The sequence below is a fragment of the Vicia villosa genome, linkage group LG4, assembly GCF_029867415.1.
Source record: "Vicia villosa cultivar HV-30 ecotype Madison, WI linkage group LG4, Vvil1.0, whole genome shotgun sequence".
NCBI classification, from domain to species: domain Eukaryota; kingdom Viridiplantae; phylum Streptophyta; class Magnoliopsida; order Fabales; family Fabaceae; genus Vicia; species Vicia villosa.
In genome coordinates, this window is record NC_081183.1 from 158333501 (window position 1) to 158361040 (window position 27540).

General features: G+C 35.3%; 1 protein-coding gene across 1 annotated transcript; it reads right to left on the reverse strand.

Annotated features, from left to right (window-relative positions):
- Positions 1-22331: 22331 nt before the first annotated feature.
- Positions 22332-25673, reverse strand: LOC131600094 (mitotic spindle checkpoint protein BUBR1-like). Its single transcript, XM_058872321.1, has 11 exons — positions 25383-25673; positions 25242-25301; positions 24882-25026; positions 24620-24777; positions 24009-24090; positions 23829-23892; positions 23694-23742; positions 23280-23442; positions 23106-23191; positions 22739-22819; positions 22332-22651 (listed from the first exon to the last, which is right to left on the reverse strand). Exons 1-11 carry the CDS (start codon positions 25577-25579, stop codon positions 22588-22590), a joined length of 1149 nt encoding a protein of 382 aa, XP_058728304.1. The 5' UTR covers positions 25580-25673; the 3' UTR covers positions 22332-22587.
- Positions 25674-27540: the final 1867 nt, after the last annotated feature.

Genomic DNA, 27540 nt, shown 5'->3' on the forward strand with positions numbered 1-27540 from the left:
TGTCAGCTGTGAAATCTGTAATGGCCCACACCAAACGGTGTACTGTTTTGCTACTCCCAAGCAGATTGAAGAAATCAAATTCCTAAGGCAAAACAACCCGTATTCTAACACCTACAATCCAGGGTGGAAGAATCATCCAAATTTTGCTTGGAAAGATCAACAACAACAAGGTACCCAGAAGGCAGAGTGGGAAGTGGCAATTGAAAGATTAGCTGGGCAGTGTTCTCAGTTCCAAGAAGAAACAAGAAACAACCACAGAAACACTTCGGCCTCAATTAAAAATCTGGAAGTTCAAGTGGGGCAGATAGCACAGCATCTCACTCTACAGGCACAAGGTACCCTTCTGAGCTCAACTGTGAAAAATCCGAAAGACCATGAGAAGATTAATGTTGTTACTACAAGAAGTAGGAGAGTAGCAGAATCTGAAAAAGAAAAAGAAAAAGAGGAAATAGATGACCCCATGGTAATAGAGGTGGATCTGGAAATAAGAGAGAATCCAAAAGAGCCAGAAGTTGTGGTACCGCCAGTTAAACCAATTGAAGAAAAAAATAAGAAAGACGCTGAACCAGTGATAAAACTACCTTTCCCCTCGAGAGTGACAAAGAAGGTTTCAAGAGAGAAAGACTTTGAAAAGTTTACAAAATTGTTCAAAAAGTTAGAGGTAAATCTACCATTCTTTGAAGCACTTGAACACATGCCCTTGTATAAAAAATTTATGAAGGAGGTGTTGGCGAAAAAGAGATCACTAGGAGGAGAGCCAAAAATTGCAACCGAGAAGTGTGGTATAGTCTCGACAGCAAGAAAGATCCCGATAAAGAGGAAAGACCCTGGGGCGGTGGCGATACCATGCACTATCAAGAATATAGCATTTAAAAAGGTACTCCTTGATTCTGGGTCTAGTGTGAGTTTAATGCCTTTGTCCATTTTCAAAAAGCTTGAATTAGAAAAGATTAGTGAAAGTAAGACACAGTTAAGGTTCGCTGATCACACCGTCAAGAAATCCTATGGGGTAGCTGAAGATGTACTAGTGGAAGTTGATAAGTTTGTATTCCCTGTTGACTTCCACATCATGGATATTCCGGAAGACGAAGAAACTCCTATCCTTCTTGGGAGACCATTTTTGTCGACAGGCCGCTGCAACCTCGACATTGAAAAAGGGACACTAACGCTAAAATCATTTGATGAAGAAGTAACCTTGAAGATGTTAGGAGTTAAGAAAAATAGGGCAGGTATGAATGAGAAAACTTCAGCTGGTATGACAGAAGGTGAAAAAGAAGACAAAAATCCTAAAAATCTCCAAGAAAAAGTGTCAAGCATAGCCTCTCGGGTGGAACCAACTTATGTAGCTGTCAAAAGTCATAAGAAAGCGAAGGGAGTCAAGAAGAATGTGGGAAGCAAATTGAAGAAAGAAGTTAGCCACGCTTTTCATCTTCATGAGTTCGTGGTTGCAAAAGTGACAAGCAACAAGGTGTGGAAAAGGAAATACCCTCCATAATAAAGGGTAATGGACCGTCGAGCTATGCGACGTTAAACGAAGCGCTTCGTGGGAGGCAACCCACGGTTTTAATAATTAATTTCTATGTTTGTTTATTTTATTTTCAGGAAATAAAAGAGGACGTCTCTGGTGAAAGCTTGGAAGTGATAATTAGAGTGCATTACCCTCTGTGAGTCACCTCTCTCAGGCTCGTTCTGAAACATTGAGGCCAATGTTTAGTTCAAGTTTGGGGGAGGCTCTTCTCTTTGCATTTTATTTTCATGTTATTTTTATGTTATTGGTATGATGTGAAACCATAAAGTGAATTCTGCCCAAATTTTGACCGAAATTTTAATTTTTTTTTAAAAAAGTTTTGATCCTAAAGAGCGATCGGGAATAGTATATAGAGATGAAGCGAGGATTGTTTGAGGATAGGAAGTGCAGAATAATGTGACAAGAAGAGGTTTGTTTAAGCACCCTTGGTTCCCTGGAAGAGATACTAGTCTAACGTGTAGATTTGCACCATAGTACTTGTCTCCTGAGAAGTACTTCTCGAGTAGTTTATTGATACAGTCTGGCATAATTCAGATTCTCTTGCATGATGACTGGTTGAAAAAAAAAGAGATATAAAGTTGGCACCGAATGATGAAAATGCGGTAAAAGGCAATCGGCTCGCTAAGTTGGGTAACCCTCACCCGGTTATTCAGCCCAAAGGAGATTGATCCCCAAACGTCGTCCAAAAGGACAATATATAACTGCAAAGTTTGAAAATTTCATCGGGAATAAAAAGTAGCCAATGCTGCTAGTTTGGTGCCAGGAAAAGAAAACCAGAAGCATTGATTCGTCTCATGCAGGTGATGATTATTAGAAGAAATGCAGTGCCTTAATATGATTGTCCGAATGAAAGAGGAGGAAAATCGGAAAGAGACTTAAGTGCAAAGTATAGTTGGAGAGGTATCCGAAACGGGAGATTGAGGTTTAAAGTGGTAACAGAAACTCGTCGCGTCATGTGAATGCCGAACCAACTGTTTCTTGATCAATACAAACGGATATCTCACGTATGAACACCGTGTGCTTTGAAGGTCATTAACTTTTGTAATTGTCGCTTGAGGCCAAGCAACGGTTTAAGTTTGGGGGAGTTTGATCAGTGGTTTTCACACATATATTTACCTTTGTTTTTAAGTATTTTTAAATTATGTTATTGAGTGTTTTATTTCTTTATTCGTCATTTTATGCTTTGGTTGTATGTTTTAATGTTTTCAGGTTCATATGGAGAAATCGGAGTAAATCAGTGCGAAACTCAGAGTTTTGAGGAAATTCAGAAAACATGCTACAGGGGGGCTGACACGGGTGGCCGTGTTGCACAACACGGGCCGTGTCAGGAAGAGGGCGCAAGAAGAATGGAAAAACAGTGGTGCAACACGGGTGCCCGTGTTGCTCAACACGGCCCGTGTTGCTAAGTCTGGGACCAAATAATAAAAATAAATATGACAGGGGACCAACACGGGTGCCCGTGTTGCACAACACGGCCCGTGTTGGGTTTGACGCTGATTTCAGTGACTTTTGTGATTCTGTTCAGTGGTTTGCCTGCAAGGGTGTTTTTGGAATTTCCAACCAACTTAAGTGAGTCTGCACTATTTAGGAGAGTTTTCAAGATGAATTAGGGATCTTTTTGCCACACGAAGAATTGGAGGATAGAGAAAGGAAGCCTATGAAATTGGAGAAGAACAGAGAACTCTCATGAGCGGAAGCCATTGAAGATCAAAGTTCATCATCTCTATTGTAATGTCTTTATTTGATATCTTTGTAATTTCTTTGGATAATATGAGTAGCTAAACCCCCCAATGCTAGGGGGTGTCCCTGATTAACATTTGTCATGATTTTGAATTCCGAATTTCAATAACATATTTCTCTTTCATGTTCAATTTAATGGTATAAGGTTTTTAATGCTTTCCTCGTCGGACCAACTGGATTGATTTATGACTGACAATTAGGATTGACCTCCATTGTTAGGGTTTTTATACCATTATACTATAGTAGATATCACCTAGGACTAGGGATACCCTATAGTAACCGAATTGTTCTTGATTATAATAATACTTGATTTGATCACTAATTTCGAAGGACTTTGGGATTAGGATTTCAATGTTCAAAGGTTTGCCCACTAAGGACTTAGGAGCAAATACCCTTAAGAACCGGTAATTGATAAGTTGAATTTTGTTAATGAAACAAGGGTTCAGAATTGTTACATGTTAATGCACACACCTACCCTGGCATGTTACTCATATTTGGCCAAATCACCCTTTTTAAGTTTATTTGCAATTTAATTTGTAATCATAAAAACCAAAACCCCCAAGGCTTTTTGTTTAATTGAATTCCTTCTAACTCTATAATATCACGCATTCCTTAAGATCGATATTCGGGGAGTTTTCCCTTTATTACTACAGAGGCAAAATAGTACACTTGCTATTTTACCGATCAGAGATCAAGATTTGTGTTGGTGATTCTTGAAGTAGATCTAAGTTTTGTTCAAGATTTGGTAATTTTCTTCATCCTTTTTCATCTATCATAATGTGATTCTTTTGTGCTTGTGTGTGATGCATCTTTGATGCTATATTGGTCCTATTTAATGGTGAATTGATGGAAAATTCGTGCTCCAATTGATGTGTGATCATAAGGTGTTTGTATGTTTGCTTAAGTCAAGTTTAATGCCTCCTAATGCTTATTTTTTGAATGCTGCGTGCAGGAAATCCATTTCCACCTTATTTTTTTTCAAAATTTGAACTCTGCACTCAGGAAATCGATTTCCTACAGAGGTAAATCGATTTCCAGTGTGGCAGAATGTTTTTTTTGCCTTTTTTATGTTTGTTTTGGCTTCCTTCTTCCTCCATTTCATTAATATCATTGGATCTAGGATGTTGATAGGTTTGAAATGACCTAATCCATAATATTAGATGAATGATATTAATGATAGTGTGAGTTGATTATCTTTTATGCATTTATTCTTCTTCCTCCATTTCATTAATATCATTGGATCTAGGATGTTGATAGGTTTGAAATTACCAAATCCATAATATTAGATGAATGATATTAATGATAGTGTGAGTTGATTATCTTTTATGATTTTATTCTTCTTCTCCTTTTTTTCTTTTGATCGATGAAAGTCTTAACACCTTGAGAATTCTTATGCATTCTTGGTAAAGACTAGATCGTTGCCTATTTTCTTTTCGTGCGGTATTGCTTTCGGAGAATGATCTACATATCATTTCTCTCGCATGCTAATAGCACATACAGTTTTGACCGACCTCGTTGTAGGGTGATTTCTATATAAATCACTTGGCGATCTGCTTAACATAGCGCAATATTTCGTGTCCCGAATAAAAAAAGATCAAATATGGAAGAGAATTGTATGCGGTTGATTTAAGACTTATGGAAATTTATCGTGTAGTCGCTATGATTTTATCAAGCTTTTGATAAAGTTCCATTGAATTTAAATCCGAGAACATCCTTCACTCACCATCGATCTTTCTTATTTACTTTGATAACATACTTGACAAGTTTCAAGATGGTTATCTTTAACATCTAACAACTAACTTTAATTTCCGAACTTTATTATACCGCTCTTTATATTTCTCGCTTTATTGCTTTATTTTATCATTTCATCATATTTACCTTCCGCTATTTTTCCTTTGTCCATTTGGACGTTTATATTCCGCTATTTTCTCTTTGTCCATTTGGACATATGTTTATGTTTCCGCTATTTTCTCTTTGTCCACTTGGACCATACTTTACTTTTATGCTAAAAAATTAATAAACAACAAAAATCTAAAAAACACATAAGGTTCTCTTTCGGACTATTGGTTACTATCCTGAGCATTTTGGAGATTCGGACTTATGGACTTAGGACCTCTGGACCCTCATTCTGTTATTACTCTATGATTGTTCTGTCTGTCTGGCATTGGATTGTTGTCTGTTTGTGTATGCAGGTATTTCCTTGAAAGTCCTTGATGGTTAATTCCAAGGCATTGAGATAAGGATTTTACCCGAAAACAGCCGTTACTCTGCCCGATTTTCGTCAGAAATTTTAATGTGCTTAATGCAAAGTGGTGCTAAAGATAATAATTTTATCTGGATCCCCAAGTGATAATGTTGGTTTAGTATTGATATTCCAAAGGAAGGGAAATCTACCTTGACTCATAATGTCAAGTGTTGGCTTCTTATTTCGGTTCGACCGTTCTTTTCCTTAGCTTTTATTTTACGCAATAGGATAGCCTCTTCATCTCCTCCCCTTCTTCAATTTTCAAAATCTTCTCCCTTTTTACAAAACCTTCTTATGTTTGCAACCTTTTCAAAAACCTTTCTTAAAAATATCTTTTGCCCTTAGTGGCCTTTTCTTCAAAAAGTTTAGACACCGTTAATTGTCGAAACGAGTGGTTATACCCCACGGTTTTGAAATTGATTGATATAATGAGATCTTTTCTGCGTGAGAGAGCTAGTGGCATACTCGTTGATTTTATCCGAGTTGGAACCCTTCTTTCATTTGCGACGCAAAGAACTCGTTTGTTCTCATGCTCAAGATCAATGGCTGAGTATTTCTCTCCGACGACGATAAAGTGTTTATTCGTTTTTAAAACGTTTTCCCCTTTTAAGCGGAACTACATTAGCTCTGACTTCTCCATTGCACCGAGGAGGTATGTAGGCACAAGGCTTAACGCTTTGCCGAGCTTATTTTAAAAATAAAACAAACTCTCTTTTTTAGCACACACAACACAGATTTTCAAAAAGGTTCCTGTGGAGTACCAGAGATATGAGGGGTGCTTAAAACCTTCCCCTTGTATAAACAACACCCGTACCTAAGATCTCTTCTTGTTTTAAAAACAAACTTTGGGTTTTTTCGTTCTTTTCCCTTTTCCTTTGGAAACAATAAAGCGCGGTGGCGACTTTCACTGAAATATTGATTCGAGTCAATCTCATGGCTTCGATATCAGATTTTTCCCGCTACACATCCACCAGTCATCAGTCTCTTCGGACAACATATGAGTACCATACCTCACTTTCAGGTTCTCAGCACAATCGATGACTCTGAAAATCCTCTCGATCTCCTTAAGCCATTTTTGAGCACCTTCAGGATCATGTGTGCCCTTGAACAACGGAGGATTGTTCCGCTGAAAACTATTCACCTGCCTGTCAGCACCAATACCAGCTCCATTGACATTCCCTCCCAGTACACCAGCAATCATGCCCAGAGCCTCAGCAATTGCATCGTCGTTTCTTCCTCCTCTTCCGGCCATTGTTCTGTTAAATATAAAACAATATTCATTAGAACAAGATGTATCGATAGTGTCATCCTTACACTATTCGCATACGAGGGATTAACTGACACTAAGACTCTGACTCAAACGACCAACTATGCTCTGATACCACTATTGTAACACCCTTCTAAACCCCGCGGAAATTTTTAAACAATTATATCAGAGTAAAACATAAACAAAAGGGTGACACAATTATATAAAATAATTAAACCAATCATGGTCAAGTCATGCTTCGTTAGGAAACGGTTCACCAAATTGTAATTATGTTTATCACAGCGGAATAAGAAACATTATCAGTTACATCCAATGGAATCATAATCCAAAACCAAATAAAGTAGATTAATTTCATAAAACTCTATATCTATCGTTCCCCAGTGTTACAAATCAGAGCATGACCGACACGACCCAACATAAACGGATAAACTCTATGAGTCATCCTCACCAAGCACTAATGCCGCTACTCCTCAATCTGAAAATGACAACATGTAAGGGTGAGTCTCATTCTCAATTAGTAAATATTATGCAATTCATAAGCAACAAGCATCATAATATACCGTTCACCCAATTATACATATTCAGATTCACATCTATTACTCATTAATTCACACAATAATAGATTACAACACATACTACAGAAATCTATACAATCATATTATGACAAAATGCATATGACACAACTGACATTATGCATGTGGTACCAATAAACCGTGGAATCAATCCACCTAACCGATCTACGCCTCATCGAGATACGGCCCACCGACACAATTTCCACACAATGGGAAATATGTCCACCAACGATCCAAACATCACCGGGATCCAACATCAATGCATATGAATGAATGAAACACATATAACATACTTAAAACACACTGAATCACGATGAACAACTCATCTCAACACCACATCACCGAATAAGTATGTACATGTTTTCAACATCATTCAAGTAGTCATGCATCCATCACAATCATAATAACAAATCACAACCAATTCATCATCACATCAAACACATTGTCACACATATCTCATATGCACACAATGTTCAATTCTCATCAAGTAATTAAATCGAGCTTTTAAAGAAATAAAGTTGGCTAATACCAATATTCATCATTCATCATATAAAACATTTAATTACTTGCACAACACCCAAAACGGCACTAAGAAATGATTCACGGATCAAAAGATACGTTATTTTGAAGTTTGGGAAAATTCACACACAGCAAGGTTCGCTCAGATGAGCAAGGCAGGAGCGAAATCCTTCAGACCCCCGCTCAGCGGACCTCAAGCGACGTCAAACAGGAGCGAACTACGTTGGGACCTCCGCTCAGCGGACCCCCCTCCGCTCAGCGGACCTGCGATTTCAGCAAACCCCAAGTCTGCGACAGACCCTGCGATTTCACATCCTTTCCACCCAAAAACGATTCCAGACATCACATACAGGCATATAATCATCATACATTCAATTATACACCATAAAACATCATCCAAACTCATTATTAACCAAATAGTCCACACAATTATCATCAATTCAATTCAATTATAACACCCTAACCTAATAATCCCAATATCTAATTGAACCAAACCATACATCAATCTACCTATCACCTAAGACCACATAAGAGATACTAAAAGGAAGAGTCCCCCCTTACCTCGATGAATTTCTTGAATGCTCTCCTTCCGGTTTCACGTTCTCGCCTCTTCCTCTTCTCTTGCTCTTTTCACGTGTTCTTCCTTTCTCCCCAAATGGTTCTTTTTTCCTTATTTTATGAAAAATAAAATAAAATAAATTAACCACAACTTAGAAAAAGGCCTAACCAATTAGCACCCCTCTTTTACTATCACCACACCATAAGCCCAATAGCTCTTCCTCCATCATTTTCCAATTAAATCCAATTTAAAATTCTAAAGTTCCAATTATTTAATTTAAATCCAAATTAAATTAATAAACTGAAATTATGGGTGTTACAGTTTACCTTATCTTTTAATTAACAACAACACCCCTTATTTTCTATTGTTTAACATCCTAACTACCATACTTTTAAATGCTTTGGATGCCTCACTTTAGCTTCCACTCTCCAGCATAATCGTACTAAATTTGACCCTAGATCCAAAAAAAAGTGTTTTCTTGGGATATAGAGAAGGCACCAAAGGTTTTATTTAATATGATTTGGTTACTACCAATTTTTTTCCAAGAATGCCTACTTCTATGAATATTTCTACGCCATTTATTACTATCCATAATCACCACCTTCTCCAATCCATCCTCATTGTTCATGATCCCACTGATCTTGAACCCCTTCTTCACCTTGATCCTTTGCCTAAACCCACCTTTCTTTCAACCCCTCAACTTACCCATTTTCCTCTTCCTTCCATTCTTGATCTTATTCATGCTTCTTCATCTCTCCTTGCCTCTCCTCCCCCCCAATCCACACTTAGAAGATCTACTAGACATATTTATAGACCATTTTATCTCACCAATTATCACTGCAATCTCCTTTATACATCACATTTTTCTTTTCCTGACCCTACCATCCCATTTTTCCCCTTTCCTTTGTCCTTTCCTATAACAATTGCAACCCTAACAAAAAAAATCATGCCTTTCACTTTCCTCCACTATTGAACCCACCACCTTCTCCCAAGCTAGTAAGCATGGTTGTTGGATTTGGGCCATGCAAACTCAGTTCCAAGCTCTTGAGCACACAAATACTTGAACTATTGTTGGCCTTCCTATGAACAAAACCTCAATATGATGTAAATGGGTTTACGAAATTAAATACCTTGTTAATGGTTCTATAGACAGTTACAAAGCTAGACTTGTAGCTAAGGGCTTCACTCAACTTGAAGGTGTTAAGTATTTCGACACTTTCTCCCCTGTTGCGAAATTAACCACTGTAAGGATCCTACATGCCTTGGCTTCTATCAAAAATTGGCATCTAGAACAATTAGATGTCAATAATGTCTTTCTTCGTGGAAATATAAATGAGGAAGTTTTTATGACTATCCCTAAAGGATATCATCTTCCTCATTCTTCCTCAACGACCAAGGTTTATAAGTTTAATAAAAATCGCTATGGCCTCAAGCAGGTCAGCAGACATTGGTATTCCAACGTGACAGACATCCTGATCTCCCTTAGTCACAATCATTCCAATGCTGATTTCTCTTTGTTTATCAAATATTCTGCTAAGAATTTTACTGCTCTATAGTTTATGTCGATGATTTAGTTTTAGCAGGTAACAACCTCACTGAAATTCAAAATGTAAAAATCATACTGCACAACAAGTTTTGTATAAAAGACTTGGGCCCCCTTTCGATACTTTTTGGGCCTTGAAGTGGCTCGGTCTTGGTCTGGTATTTTACTCAATAAACGCCATTATGCATTAGATTTACTAAACAAAATAGTTATGCTTGCCTCAAAACCCCCTCCCACTCCTTATAATCTTTCTCTTAAGCTTCACTGCAACACTTCTCTACCCTACCATGACTCATTGGTTAACTTATTTATTTAACCATAACGCATACTGATATCTCTTTTGCGGTACAACAACTTAGTCAGTTACTGCCTAAACCATTTGTCACTCATTATCAAGCTACCCTTCATATTATACAACATGTAAAGACTTTCCTAACTCAGGGCATGTTTTATTGTTTTTACAAATAGAGATTAGGCTACTTACCCAGGTTAGTCATCGGGTTTGCCATCTTTCTTGGCAAATCTCTCATATCATGAAAGTTAAGAAAAAAACAATTATTTCACGTTCCAATTCTGAAGCTGAATATCGCGCTCTTGCCACTTTCACATGTGAAGTGCAATGATTGCACTACATTTTCCATTGACTGTCACATTGATTTCCCGAGACATACTTCCCTTTATTACGACAACAGGTCTATCATCAATTTAACACACAATCCAACGTTTCACGAGCGCTTAAAACACATCAATATCGATTGCCACATCGTCAGAGAAAAAATGGAATAAAGAATCATCAAACTCTTTCCAACTCTATCTTGTGCCCAACTTGCTGATGTTCTGACTAAGCCTCTCTCTACGCCTATTTGCTGATGTTCTGGCTAAGCCTGCATCAGCTTTTTCCTCCTTCTTGGCCAAGCTTGGGACTTGTCTCCATTCAAAATCAATAGCTTGTAGGGAGTGATATATATATATATATATATATATATATATATATATATATATAATTAATTGTTTATTATTTTCTATTAATTCGGTGTTAGTTAGCTATTTTAGTGCTAATTGCACCTTTAGGATTGCTAGTTATTTCAATTGGTATAAACCATAGTCACATAATTCCCAGGTACCCCCAGCGAACCGCGAATTGGTTCGCGCGTACCGGTTCGCGGTACTTTTGAGAATTGGTTTGTCCAAATTTGCACAGAATTCGTTAAAAAATGGAGTACCAGCGAACCATCTTTTATGAACCGAAACATTTCAAGTTTTATGACTTTTCATGATTGAATTAAAGTATTATTATTAAAAAGGAAATGAAATCATTTTATGAATTTTCATTCTACTGCAAGTTAAGTACACGTGATTGGTTTTTTATTTTCCATAAGTGAATGAATGGTTTTTGTCCAATGATTTTATTACTAAATTAATTTCTTTTACTTAATTACCCAACAAAGTGGCCTTGAGCAGTAAAATCATTTTATGACTTTTATTTTACCAATGTTTCCTTTTAATTTTCATCATAACTATTATTTAATTAAATAGATGAAAAGATTTTTTTTCTGCAAATCAGATTTCTTTTGAACTTTTTCATTTTAACTCCTAGTTACCATGGTGTTTGGTAAAATACATTCCTTTGATCCACCACTTTCAAATGAAACCCGTGAGAGTGAACATGCAAGTGATAAAGAAGTATTTGAAAGTTCATTGCTTGTTCAAGGTTCATCTTCTTCACTTACAAGTACCAACACAAATCACAATGAAACAACAAAGCATCCTTTAGCTCAAGAAGTTATTTACACTGGTGTGAGAGGAAAAAATCCATAAGGGACAAAGAACTGGACATGCAAACATTACAAAAATTCTTACAAAAGCACATATACTAGGATACATTATCATTTCTTTGGTCCTCCTCCAGGAAAAAGAAGTGGTATCCAACGATGTCATGCTTTTGTGAATGACAGAGAAACTTATGAAAAAAATTAGAAAATAAGTTCAACAAGCAGAGAAATATGGTGTGCCTTCATTGAATATTTCTACCATAAACAAAAAAGAAACAAGTATACGTTCCAAGCCTCTTGAAGATTCTTTCCAACTTATGGGAAGAGATGTTGATATGAAGGTGATGAGAGGACTCTGTGCAAACGAAATTCCTTTTAATGTTTTAAGAATTCCATAATTTGTGGAAATGATAATTTCTATAAACAATGGACTTAAAGGCTACAAACCTCAATCTTCAGAAAAGGAAAGAACAGTTCTTTTAGATGAGTGTAAGAGAAATGTTGAAAAAGATTTAGCTCATATCTAAGACACGTGGTTTCATCATGGAGTATCTATTGTATCTGACGGGTGGAGTAATGTAAGACATATGTCGCTCATAAATGTTATTGCTGTGAATAGTAAAGTTGCGGTGTTTATGTATGCGGAAGACTTTTCTGGTGTTGAAAAAACTGGAGTTGCGGTGTTTTTAATGATGTTTTAGTGAAGGCCTAGTGTAGAATTCCCTTATAGGCGACAAGAATTCTTAAATGAAGGTCGAGCATATAACTTATCGTAACATCCGGTAATTAAGAAGACATGGTGCCTCATTAAAAAACCCTCCCTTGCAGAGGAAAAGAGTGTGACCTTACCTTTGATACTTTAAAACTAAATCTTTGAGACTATTCACACATTGGAAGGGCAGGCCTTCACCTTATTTAGCAGGCAACATTAAATAATCAATTATAATAGTATCTTAAATTAGTTGAGTTCCATGTTTTAGGGATAAGTATTTCGTCCAATTCTTTGAGCTTATAGGCGTTACGTAGTAGCTTTTCGTATATTCAATATAGACCTTCCTAACTAGGTACAAACTTTCCCAATTGAGTAAGTGTGACCACTTGTCTAAGTACGATGTCCCCTTATTGCAATTCACATGGGACCACATTTGAATTGTATCTTCTTGCAACCTTCTATTTTGTGGTGAATTTCCGGATATATGCAATTCCCCTAGTTCCATTGACTAGGTCACTTGCACACCAAAGTTCCATCTTGTTTTCTTCTTCACTAAATTGTTCTCATCTCCAAGTGGGTGTGTCAATTTCAACGGAAAACATGGCGTCAGCGTTGTAAACCATTGTAAATGGAGTTTCCTTGATTGTGGAGTATGGATAGTGTAATATGACCTTAAAACCTCTTGAAGTTGTTCAGTCTATAGGTCATTGGCAATGTCAAATTTTTTCTTTATCATGCTTAGTATAATCTTATTTACAGACTCGACATGTCCGTTGGCCTATAGGTTGATGACTAAGATGAACTTCATTTGTATCCCCAGGTGATGGCAAAAATCCACCACTACCGAACTAGATAATTGTTGTACCTTTATGAGATATTTGATCAGTTGTACCTCTTTTGCATGATATTCTTCAGCGACCTAATTTGCAATCAACTATGAGTCGCTCCTAGATCTAAGACTCAAGGTGCCTATCTATATGGAGAGGTTCATACCCGCAAGAAGGGATTCATACTCTGGTTGATTGTTGTTGGCTTTAAATTAGAACAATAGGGATTGCTATAAGAGGAGGTTGTCTGTGCCCTCTAACACTATTCTAGTGCCAATCCCCTTCATATTCGAGGCACCATCCACTAATAATGTCCATATGTAGGGGACCTCCTTGCCCATGGGTGAGCTAAACTCCTCCAAGAAATCCGCTAGTACTTGGTATTTTATACTTCTTATAGGAAAAAATGGATATCGTACTTGGATAGTTCATCTGACCAGGATAATTGAGCAAGCTCTAAGAAAGCAAATGAGGATAAGCTTTGGTTTTGTTTTGTTTGCATAAATAATAATGAGAAAGGAGAGGGAAAGGCACAAATACTTAAAGAGGCAAGTTCAGACTATTAGTGTAAGCCCTATAGGCTAATAGTTTTGATACTTGTATCAAATTATTTATTCATAAAAAAGACATTTCTTTGTTATGTTTATTTTTCTAAAAAATTAAAGTCCATAGAGTAGCTAGTATGTTTAATGAAACATTAAGTATGACTTAATCATGATATCCCATTAAACATAAGGACATTATTCATAAAGTATCCATAGTCAACTTTATTGTACAGTGAGATAACATTAAAGCATTGAGATCATTATGTGGATATGTTGATGATCACATCTCATGGATCATGGATACAGAGTTATCAAGTCTTTGCATAGGATGAATGATAGGATTAATATTTATAATAGATTGATCCACCATGAGAATATTACATAGAATGTTATGTAGGTGTCATATATTATTCTCAAGGTGATAATGGTGTATACCACCTTCGACTTGAAACCACTATGGGCCCTAGATATAAATCCGAGTAATGTATTTTCAACTAAAAGTTGTTCGTAACAGGATGACCATAAATATGGTTAATGTATACTCCATAAATCATGCTAAGAGACATGAGTAACCTAGATGAAATTTGTCCTTCCGCTGCAACAGGATATATGTCTAAGGGCCCAATATTGAACTGGACAAGGGTGACACGGTTTATGCCTTATATTCAATATAGACATGAGAGAAATGGGTAATCATACACACAAATAATACCATGAAAAGGTTCTGTTAGATCAAATGACATTTTTATTACTTAGGTCATAGTGATGTGTCACTAGATACCGTTCACTATTTATCATATTAAATGTGTAATTTAATATAATTGCCAACATCACGAGAACCTACATGGCTACACACATAAGAACATATTGATAAGAGATAGAATGAATAAATGAAATAATAACACCGTAAGGTACGGTGTACTTCCAATAATTACATAACATCGTAAGATACGGTGCATTTAAGTGAGTTGTAAAACACCGTAATGTACGGTGCACTTAAGTGAAATACGGAAAACCATAAGGTACCATGCACTTAACTGAAATATAGAACATCGTAAGGTACCTACAACTTCAAACCCAGACCTTCAACCTGCAGAAACATCTCTTCTACCAACCCAAAAAACTTAGCCTATCTTCATACCACAAACTTCACTTCAAACCCAAAAAATGCTCCTCGATGAAGAAACCCTCAAGAACATTCAAACGTCTCCACATCTCTTCCTCACAAACCCACAAATTTCAACATATTTCACGCCTTTCTTTATTCAAAACTAAGAAAACTACCCAGAAAATCCAAATCATGTTCATACCCATCTCTTCGCATTAAACCCAGAATACCCAAAATTACTTTCACCAATCATCAGTCCTTCAAGGACATTCAAACACCTACGTTAACTATTCTTATCACCATCCTTTTTCACCCTTTCTCATATTTCATTCTTAACCCTTACCCTAACCTTCATTTCCCATTCAATCATGGTCACACCAACATATTCAGAATTTTCCACAAATCCTTCAAACCCTTACTATCTCGACCCAAAAAAACCCTTTGTCTTATCCTTGTTACACCACTTCCTGATCATAATAACAACAACTCATGGTCTCACGCCATGAAATTCACTCTAATCTCCAAAATAAGCTTCATCTTTTTTATGGAACCATTGTTCAACTTCCCACCGAGCATACCCTTTATGATTCTCGGCTCTAATTCAATAAGATGGTCCTTATGGATCAATAGTACTCACACTGTTAGGAAAAAACCTAGCAAACTGATTTTCTCAAGGTGACATTTTCAAGATCTCTGATTTTCATAACGATCTTACTCACCTTCATCCAGGAAATCTCGATGTTTCAATGTACTTCACTAAGTTGACATCTCTTTGGGAAAAAATAGATTCCCTTAGACCTACACGTGACCGCACTTGTAATATACCTTGTACATATGGTGCTGCCTCCGATCTTCAAAAATACAAGACTCAAGATTGCATAATTAAATTCCTCAAGGGTCTCGATGAGCCATTTTCTACTGTTCCGTCTCATATTCTCTTGCTTGATATTCTCTCTTCCCTTGACAGAACTTTTTAACGCCTCTTGGTCAAGAGAGACATTCATCTACTCGTGTTATTTCAAATAACCCTAAGGCTATGCAACTCTAAGCTGCCACCAATTATAGGGGAGCTTATGGCGTAAACTCTTCACGTGGTCATGATCGTTTCTTTATGGGTCATGGTACCTCTCTTTAGCATGTTTTCACCCATTATGGGTGCAAAAATCATATAGTGGAGACTTGTTTCATGAAACATGGCTACCCCGATTATACTTACAAAAGTTCCAAGGTATCTATCAATAAGGCCTATACTTTCACTCTATTTGAATCCTCTTCTCCCTCGCAAGATTCTCAGTAATCTCTAGCCACTATGCAAGACTTGTACAATAAGATACTTCAACTCCTTCTTCATCAACAAGCATCGTCTTTCTCAACTATTGTCTCTCATCCCGTCCTCTCGCATATTTCTCAATCTCTACCTCCTTGAATGGTAAGCCAGATGTATAGTGGGTAATTGATACAAGGGCTACTCACTACATCACTCAGAATTTACATAATTTCATTTCTTATTCTTATATATATATATATCCTTTATTAACATGAAATTGCCTAATTGTTATGTTTTCTTAACACATAGTCACATATCACATGCACTATTCACCTTTCCAATTCCTTAATCCTAACTCATGTTTACTACATCCCTACCTTCATTGTTAATTTAATTTTTGCCATTAAATTTATAGATGCATCTTCTTGTCATCTAACCTTCACTAACACACAATGTCTTATTTTGCAGAAAAATTCCAAGATACTAATTGGGTTAGTTGACAAACATCACAAACTCTATGTCCTTCAAGCACATACCATTTTCTACCCACCCTTTTCCCCTTTTATTGTAATTACGTACAACATGTTTCTTCCAATATTTGGCATAGAAGATTAGGTAACCTATCACCTTCTGTTCATAAAAAATTGTCTTCAATTTTTCCCAGCATTACTCATATTATTAATAATAATATGTTGTGTCATTTATGTCACTTGGCTAAGCACAAACGCCTTTCTTATTGTGATAATGGTAACATCACCAATACCCATTTTGCTATATTACATGTTAACATTTGGGGTCCTTACTCAACCCCTATATCACCAAAAAAAGATATTTACTAACCCTTGTTGACGATTATACTACATTCACTTGGGTTATTTTCATGACCTACAAAAGTGAAACTAGGAAACACTTAATTTTATCTATTTTATCACCACATAGTTTTCTACCAAACCAAAATGTATTTGCATTGACAATGAGCCTGGATTTTTAATGCAAGATTTTTTAATCAATCACAAGGTATCTTGCATCAAAGATCCTATGTTGAATGCCCTCAACAAAATGGAATTGTTGAAAGGAGATACCAACGCATCCTCAATGCTACAAGATTTGTGTTTCTTCAAGCTAGTCTTCTTAAAAACTTTTGGCAATTATCTATTGCCCATGTTGTGCACATTATGAACCGTTTACCTTCTCTTTTAATTAACAACAACACCCCTTATTTTCTATTGTTTAACATCCTAACTACCATACTTTTAAATGCTTTGGATGCCTCACTTTAGCTTCCACTCTCCAGCACAATCGTACTAAATTTGACCCTAGATCCAAAAAAATGTGTTTTCTTGGATATAGAGAAGGCACCAAAGGTTTTATTTAATATGATTTGGTTACTACCATTTTTTTTCAAGAATGCCTACTTCTATGAATATTTCTACGCCCTTTATCACTATCAATAATCACCACCTTCTCCAATCCATCCTCATTGTTCATGATCCCACTGACCTTGAACCCCTTCTTCACCTTGATCCTTTGCCTCAACCCACCTTTCTTTCAACCCCTCAACTTACCCATTTTCCTCCTCCTTCCATTCTTGATCTTATTCTTGCTCCTGCATCTCTCCTTGCCTCTCCTCCTTCCCAATCCACACTTAGAAGATCTACTAGACATATTTATAGACCATTTTATCTCACCAATTATCACTGCAATCTCCTTTATACATCACATTTTTCTTATCTTGATCCTACCATCCCATTTTCCCCCTTTCCTTTGTCCTTTCCTATAACAATTGCAACCCTAATTAAAAAAATCATGCCTTTCCCTTTCCTCCACTCTTGAACCCACCACCTTCTCCCAAGATAGTAAGCATGGCTGTTGGATTTGGACCATGCAAACTCAGTTCCAAGCTCTTGAGCACACAAATACTTGAACTATTGTTAGCCTTCCTATGAACAAAACCTCAATATGATGTAAATGGGTTTACGAAATTAAATACCTTGTTAATGGTTCTATAGACAGTTACAAAGCTGGACTTGTAGCTAAAGGCTACACTCAACTTGAAGGTGTTAAGTATTTCGACACTTTCTCCCTTGTTGCGAAATTAACCACTGTAAGGATCCTACATGCCTTGGCTTCTATCAAAAATTGGCATCTAAAACAATTAGATGTCAATAATGTTTTTCTTCGTGGAATTATAAATGAGGGAGTTTTCTTGACTATCCCTAAAGGATATCATCTTCCTCAACGACCAAGGTTTGTAAGTTTAACAAAAATCGCTATGGCCTCAAGCAGGTCAGCAGACATTGGTATTCCAACGTGACAGACATCCTGATCTCCCTTAGTTACAATTATTCCAATGCTGATTTCTCTTTGTTTATTAAATATTCTGCTAAGAATTTTACTGCTCTATAGTTTATGTCGATGATTTAGTTTTAGCAGATAACAACCTCACTGAAATTCAAAATGTCAAAATCATACTACACAACAAGTTTTGCATACAAGACTTGGCCCCCCTTTCGATACTTTTTGGGCCTTGAAGTGGCTCGGTCTTCGTCTGGTATTTTACTCAATAAATGCCATTATACATTAGATTTACTAAACAAAATAGTTATGCTTGCCTCAAAACCCTCTCCCACTCCTTATAATCTTTCTCTTAAGCTTCACTGCAACACTTCTCTACTCTACCATGACTCATTAGTCAACTTATTTATTTAACCACAACGCGGACTGATATATCTTTTACGGTACAACAACTTAGTCAGTTACTGTCTAAACCATTTGTCACTCATTATCAAGCTACCCTTCACATTTTACAATATGTAAAGACTTTCCCAACTCAGGGCATGTTTTATTGTTTTTACATATAGAGATTAGGCTACTTGCCCAGGTTAGTCATCGAGTTTGCCATTTTTCTCGAGAAATCTCTCATATCATGAAAGTCAAGAAAAAACAATTATTTCACGTTCCAATTCAGAAGCTGAATATCGCACTCTTGCCACTTTCACATGTTAAGTGCAATGATTGCACTACATTTTCCATTGACCGTCACATTGATTTCCCGAGACATACTTCCCTTTATTGCGACAACAGGTATGTCATCAATTTAACACACAATCCAACGTTTCACGAGCGCTTAAAGCACATCAATATCGATTGACACATCATCAGATAAAAACTGGAATATAGACTCATCAAACTCTTTCTAACTCTATCTTGTGCCCAACTTGCTGATGTTCTGACTAAGCCTCTCTTTACGCCTATTTGCTGATGTTCTGGCTAAGCCTGCATCAACCTTTTCCTCCTTCTTGGCCAAGCTTGGGACTTGTCTCCTTTCAAAATCAACTGCTTGTAGGGGAGTGATATATATATATATATATATATATATATATATATATATATATATATATATATATATATATACTGAATTAACTGTTTATTATTTTCTAATAATTCGGTGTTAGTTAGCTATTTTAGTGCTAATTGCACCTTTAGGATTGCTAGTTATTTTAATCGGTATAAACCATAGTCACATAATTCCAAGGTACCCGCGAACCGCAAATTGGTTCCCGCATACCGGTTCGCGGTACTTTTGCGAATTGGTTCGTCCAAATTCGCACAGAATTCGTCAAAAAATGGAGTACCAGCGAACCATCTTTTATGAACCGAAACATTTCAAGTTTTATGACTTTTCATGATTGAATTAAAGTATTATTATTAAAAAGGAAATGAAATCATTTTATGACTTTTCATTCTACTGCAAGTTAAGTACACGTGATTGGTTTTTTATTTTCCATAACTGAATGAATGGTTTTTGTCCAACGATTTTATTACTAAATTAATTTCTTTTACTTAATTACCAAGCAAAGTGGCCTTGAGCTGTAAAATCACTTTATGACTTTTATTTTACCAATATTTCCTTTTAATTTTCATCATAACTATTATTTAATTAAATAGATGAAAATATTTTTTTCTGCAAATCAGATTTCTTTTGAACTTTTTCATTTTAACTCCCAGTTACTATGGTGTTTGGTAAAATACATTCCTTTGATCCACCACTTTTAAATGAAACCCGTGAGAGTGAACATGCAAGTGATGAAGAAGTATTTGAAAGTTCATTGCTTGTTCAAGGTTCATCTTCTTCACTTACAAGTACCAACACAAATCACAATGAAACATAAAAGCCTCCTTTAGCTCAAGAACTTATTTACTCTGGTGTGACAGGAAAAAATCCAGAAGGGACAAAGAACTGGACATGCAAACATTACAAAAATTCCTACAAAAGCACATATACTAGGATACATTATCATTTCTTTGGTCCTCCTCCAGGAAAAAGAAGTGGTATCCAACGATGTCAAGCTTTTGTGAATGACAAATAAACTTATGAAAAAAATTAGAAAAAGAGTTCAAGAAGCAGCGAAATGTGGTGTGCCTTCATTGAAGATTTCTACCATTAACAAAAAAGAAACAAGTATACGTTCCAAGCCTCTTGAAGATTCTTTCCAACTTATGGGAAGAGATGTTGTTGATATGAAGGTGATGAGATGACTCTGTGCAAACGAAATTCCTTTTAATGTTTTAAGAAATCCACAATTTGTGATAATTTCTATTAACAATGGACCTAAAGGCTGCAAACCTCCATCTTCAGAAAAGGAAAGAACAGTTCTTTTAGATGAGTGTAAGAGAAATGTTGACAAAGATTTAGCTCCTATCTAAGACACATGGTTTCATCATGGGGTATCTATTGTATCTGATGGGTGGAGTAATGTAAGACATATGCCGCTCATAAATGTTCTTGCTGTGAATAATAAAGTTGCGGTGTTTATGTATGCGGAAGAATTTTCTGGTGTTGAAAAAACAGGAGTTGCAACTCAATTGTCTTGCAAAAATGATTACTGCAAGATGGACAAAAATGAATTACACTATACATTGTCTTGGATTTACTCAAACCCCAAGATTTTATGATACACATTATCTTGCAACACCACCTCCTTCAGGAGGTGTAGCTAGAAAAGCTCCAAATCAAGATAAAAAAGTGGTTACTGCAATGATGGAGGCCTTTGAAAAACTATCTGAATATTCAAATGAGCAAAAAGTTTTTACGTGATCAGTTTGTCACATTTCATGCAAAAAAGGAATGTATGCAATGTCTGTCGCTCAATTGGATGCGGTAACAATGGATGCTATTGATTGGTGGTCAACCTATGGATCTGAAACTCCTGAGCTTGCAGAAGTGGCAAAAAAAGTGATTTCTCAACCGATAAGTAACTCTTCGGCTAAAAGATCTTGGAGTACTTATTCATATATTCACAGTGTAAAGAGAAACCGACTTAATTGTGGAAGAGCTGGTAAATTGATGTATATTCATTCAAACATCCACTTACAATCACAATTTTCTAAGAGCTACAAAAATGGCCCTTTTAAAAATTCGAATGTGGATTATGATGACACTTATTTAGGAGAAACTAAGTTTAGAGTTTCATAATGAAATCAATGAAAAAGTTGAAGATAATGAAAATGCAAGGAGGGGGGCTGCTACTGTTAGGAGAGGAAAAAGAATGAAGAATATAATGCAATGAGGGGGGCTGCTATTGCTAATGTTAGGAGAAGAAAAAGAATTAAGAATTGAGTTTTTTCTTTTTTGGCTTATCATGAGTTTTTATTCTTAGTTTTACTTAATTATGGTTTTTAATGCTACTTTTAGTTAATTTTGGTTTATGTTTTTTAATTTTATTTTAATGTAAGTGTGTTGAAGTTCAGATTTTAATTTTTGAAAAAGTTAAATTTTATAAGTGGTAGTAATATTTTTAAATTATCTATTTTATGACATTAGCTAAATCACTTTTTAATAACACCGTACCACCCGGTTATCATATTTTATTGTACTGCGAATCCGAATAGCGTACCGACTTTGTATACTTTCCCGCATATTTAATTCTTTGAAAGTTGCAAATCACGTATCCAAATTCGCACTACGTGTCGGAGCGAATTGCGAAACGTGTGACTATGGTATAAACACTACACAAGACACAAGTGATTGTATATTTTAACTTTGAATGTGATAATAATATGGAGATCTAAATGACTCTTTTTCCAATAGCTTGCAAAAAAATCTTCCAATTAAAAAGAATTAAAATAAAAAAAAAAGTGAAGAATTATTATGCTTCCGATTCAAATTTCTCAAGATTATTCATACAAAAGTACAAACAGCTTAATGATACAACAACCTAAACTTTCATCAAATCAAACAAACCCGGATTTCCAATACAACACAAACGATACATGCTGTGTGGTCAAGCTTTCTAGGGAAAAGCTACCCATAAATTGTTACAGGAAAAGATAGCATGGTCTGCAAAGGGCAACGAGCCAGCGACCTTTCAGGGGGATTTCAATTATCTGGGGAGGCTGGTATGTGGAAAGTTGCGTAATGGATTCTTCCGTAGTAACTCTGCTTCTCTGCAGAAAACAAACATTACATACGTATATCAGGTCACAGATTTCTGGTATCAGAGAAAAATTGTCAGGTGAATGAATAGGAATTACCTTTTCAAGTCCTTGTCGTCTTCTTTCCTAATCTTCAAACTTGAGGACTTACCCTTACCCTCTGCTTTCAGACTTGGTGAACTGTAAAACATGTAATAGGTTCACCAATATAATTTAGAGAAAAATCCACACATACAGACTGCAGTGTACATGCATTGTAACTTGCAAGTATTATTTTCAAATAAAAATGGTTAAGCTCTCCCCAAAGGAGGATCATTTTGATTGAAAAACCCCATTTTAAATGTGTTACGTGTTAGCAAACTAAATTTGAAAGAGCAGACAGAGTAGGTGTGCAGTGTGCCATGGAGGTTGCAATTTGAGAAATAGGGATTTGGGACACATCTCCATGTTAAGTGATTATACTTACCCTTGACATTCTTCATCAACAAACACCGGAATGCAGGAGGCACTTGCACTAGCCACTGCAGTTCTAGTCCCTGGGTGCTGTGGAACCTGAAAGCATTAAGAAACTTAGATATTTAGCAATGTGGGATACAAAATTAGGCAAATAAGTAAAGTGGACTAAATGAAAAATCAGTACCTTGTAGGATTTCCATTTGGCAGGAATTGCATTGTTTTCCTTGTTTCGTTCAGCTCGAGCTCCAAGGTTGCGCCAAGAGTGTGACAGGTCTGGCTGACGTGGTGGGCAAGTCTCACCATTGGCATTTGAATCTTTATAAATGGAAAGTGGAGCTGCTCGAGTTCTACAAGATTTAATAATAAAAATGCCAAACAAAACGTGAGAAACCTTCATGAATTTAGAGTTTGACATTTCCAAGGTCAATTTACATTTTCCTAGAATCTCATATTTCTCTACAAAACTATATATTGCAGAGTGCATAGTATGAGTAGGCGATTAGAAAAAGTAAAAATAAGGATCCCAAAACAGGATAAGAAAATATAGATAGTCCCAACTAGATGAACGCAACCATACAGGACTATTTAGTGTTGTTACCTATCATTTTTAGCAGAATGGTCACTGTTCAAAGAGGCCAATCTGGTACCTACAGCACAGGAAAAATGTTCTGAATTCAAACAAATCGAGACAAAAAGTAATGTGAAGAGAGAATTAAAGAAGTGGGGGACTCACTGTTTTCTCCTTTGGCAAGAAGAGTTCCAAAGCTACGCACAGGTGCCTGTTTTTCCATTGGTTCCTAAGTAAACAAAGAACTTAAGAGTCAGTCAACAACAAAGTAGATAGATCATAAATCATTATAACATTACAACAGTATAACAGTATGGAAGAGGTAGTAATTAGAACATTACATACATCTATAGCATTAGTCCTCGACATTGAGCGTACAATAAATTTTCTGTAAGCAGCTTTCAATTTTTCAATGGGTTGAGCATTCCTGCAAAAATGGTTGTCAACAAAATGAATGATTTGAACGGAAAAGTTTAAAGTAAACTTTAATGAATGATTGATTTGCAACTTTGCACAGACTTGGAACACGTAAAAGTTTAAAGTAAACTTTATAGAAAGAGATCATAAAATACCATCAGAATACAAACACTTGCTGGAGCCACAAATCCCAAAAGTCAAGGCAACAAAAGGGAGGGGAAAATGCACAAACGTAGTTCCCTTTCTAGATATGTATAAATGGAAACCACATAGACATGAACCTTGAACAAATTATATTATATGGTTCCAAACAGAAGTGCAGAAAATGAAAAGCATTTCCAGATTTGTATAAATGTAAACCATATAGATATGAACCTTTAACAATTATATTGTATGCTCCTAACAAAACTGCAAAAAATGAAAAGCATTGAACACTTTCTAGGTTATAAACTTAGGATGATTCTTACTAGTAGAAGAACATGGAATTATTCAAATGGTATATACAATACATAACAAATGAAAGAAGAAAATCAAAGTACCTAGATACGCCAAGTTCAAATGTCTGGTTAGCCGCTTTAAACTTGTTCTTAGATTCCAAATGCAAAGCATATGAAATGTAGAAATCGGAATGAGTTTTTCCAATTGCATTTGCATCCAAAAAAGCATATATAACCTCCTTATCATAACAATTATCAGCCTGCAGCAACAACAACAACAACTCTTCTTCTTATCAAACTCACCACTCAAAATGACAGCAACCAGTAAAAAAACAAAATTAAGTTTAATAACTAATAACCCTACATATTCAAGCCACACTTTCAGATAGCGCAAATCGTCCTTATACTGTTCCGAATGCCAAAACGCACGTAGACATTGTTCATAAATCACCACCAACCCTGAGCTATCTCCACCTGGAGGAAACGCTTCCTGAACCCACTTCATACACCTTCACCATCATCAATAAAAAAAATTAAAAATAAAAATAAAATTTCATTTTACTTTATTGCTTTAATATGGAAACCTAAATATCCAATTTGGTCCTGAATTTCTAGAATCATATCAATCCAGTCTCTTAAATTAACAATATTCTAAAATGAACCCTAAAATTAAAAATTGTACAGAAAATTAAACTTCATTTAATAATAGTGAAGGGATACTTACTGTATCCAAGGGAAAAGAGGATCTTCTCCTTTGTAATCATCAATTGCTTCAATAAGTTTTCTGTTTGACAAAAAACTGATAAAGTGAGGACGAAGAAAACAAGCGATGAAAAAATTGAGAAAGAGTTAGTTAGAGAAGGACCTTCGCTGGTGAAGAAGCGATTTCTTGAGATAGTTATCGGTGTGAGACTTGAGAGCGTTGTTGAGAATGTTAACATTTCGGCCTCTTTTCAAGGGTCTCACGTTTTCTTTGAAGGTTTCCCATTCGTTACCGGTTTCTCTTTTTGATGATAGGAACTCTGTTTCTGGATCTACCTTCTGGATTTCACACTCCGCCATTGTTGTTGTTGTTGTTGTTGCTGCAGCTTTGTCGTTTTCCTCTTCGTGTTCAAGGGAATATCTGAGAACCGTTGGTTTTGTTGTGATTCGAAATTTGAAATTGGGGTTTGTATAGGCTTAATACTAGCCGTTACTGCTTTACATTTCACAATTGTATTATAGTATTATATTAATTATATACTAATATATTAATTAATTAATTAATTATTATCCCACTAACAATATTTGAAAATAAATAGGATATATACTAATTTATTTTCTATGAATTATATACTAATATATTAATTAATTAATTATTATCCCACTAACAATATTTGTATGAGCTGAATATAATACTTTTTTTGGTTACATGAGGTGAATATAGTATTTTTTGATTACATAAGATGAATATAATTCATAGAAAATAAATAAATGTAAATTAATTATAATGTTTTATCATTAAAAAATTGATATATTTTTTTATTTCTGCAAATATTTTTTTCTTCTATTTATTGTAATTTGTTTTCCTTTTATTCATTCATGTTGTTTTTATTTAACAAAAAAGAGTCCTATAAAATCTATTATCATTAAACTAATAGTTATAATATAATATTAATATTTATAGGGTTTAATCAATATGCAGCGATATAAAATAATTTTATAGTGTCATTCAATAGAATATAAGCAATATGTCATGTCATTAAAAAGATTTTAAAATAAGATGAATCCTTATCTTTTCAATACAAAAAGTTAGATAGAGTTATCCTTAGTGTAACATATATTGAAAACAATCAAACAGTGAATCATTTAATAAATAATTAAAAATAATAAATAATTAAAAATAATAAATTAAATGGTGTTATATAGGAATGTAAGCGGATTAGAAAAAACTAATTAAATCGATAATCCAAACCAAACCAAATCAAATCAAAATAAAATCGAATTCTTTTGGTTCGGTTCTAAAACCGAACTTAACCAATGAAAATCGATGTAGTTTGATTCGGTTCTCGATTTTAGTTTATAGGAATCGTCAAACCAATAAACCGAACTAATGAATATAATTACGCTTTAATCTTTAATTCCACTCATGATTAAGCACAAATTTTGTATCGATTCAACCATTCGTCATCTTTGTTTACACCTCTTTCCTTTCAACAAAACACACCTCTAGAACCAAACTCCAAAACATAGAAAGTAGAAATTATAAATCACATAAATTTTTTTTTCATTGAACTGTTGCTCTCGCTGGCTGCCACAACTGTTGCTCTCTCTACAGTCTTTCTTATATGTTATGGTCTCCTTTTCGTAAAAAATGTATCTTCATTAATTTTCATACATAATTTTTATTTATCTTTTTTTCTTCTTCAATAAAAGTCCTCCTAGTACTGGTTGTTGTTAAAAAATAGTTCTAATGTGTATTTGAGTTGCTAAACATATTAATAATATGTGTTTTACTGTGTTTTATTTGTTAAGTTTTCAAATTCCTTTTCAATTTTTTGATGTCAAATGTCAATTTTAATAAGTGGTATTGAACTTATTGTTGCAATAAAAATCATAACATTGTTTCGTATGAATTAAAAGCAACTTGTAATTTGTTTGAAAAATAGAGCATGAAATAAATTACATAAAATGTATTATTTTTTTAAAAATAGCATAAAATACACTAAAAAACATAATAGTGTAGAATACATCAATGAATACAATTTTTTAAAAAACATTGTAAACCGATCAACCGAACCAAAGCAAACTGAACCAAAACGGTTAGTTTGGTTTGGCTCTCTGAAAATTGTTAAAAATCGAACCAAACCAAACCGATGAATATATAATCGGTTTGGACCTTTTTTCAACCAAAAATTCGTCCAAACCGATCCAATCACACCCCTAGTATTATCTGAATGATTGAAGGTACACTACCAAACTTTTTGTGATGAGTAGAGAAATTGTCCTCTTAAAATGAAAGGGTAAAATAATTGGATACATGG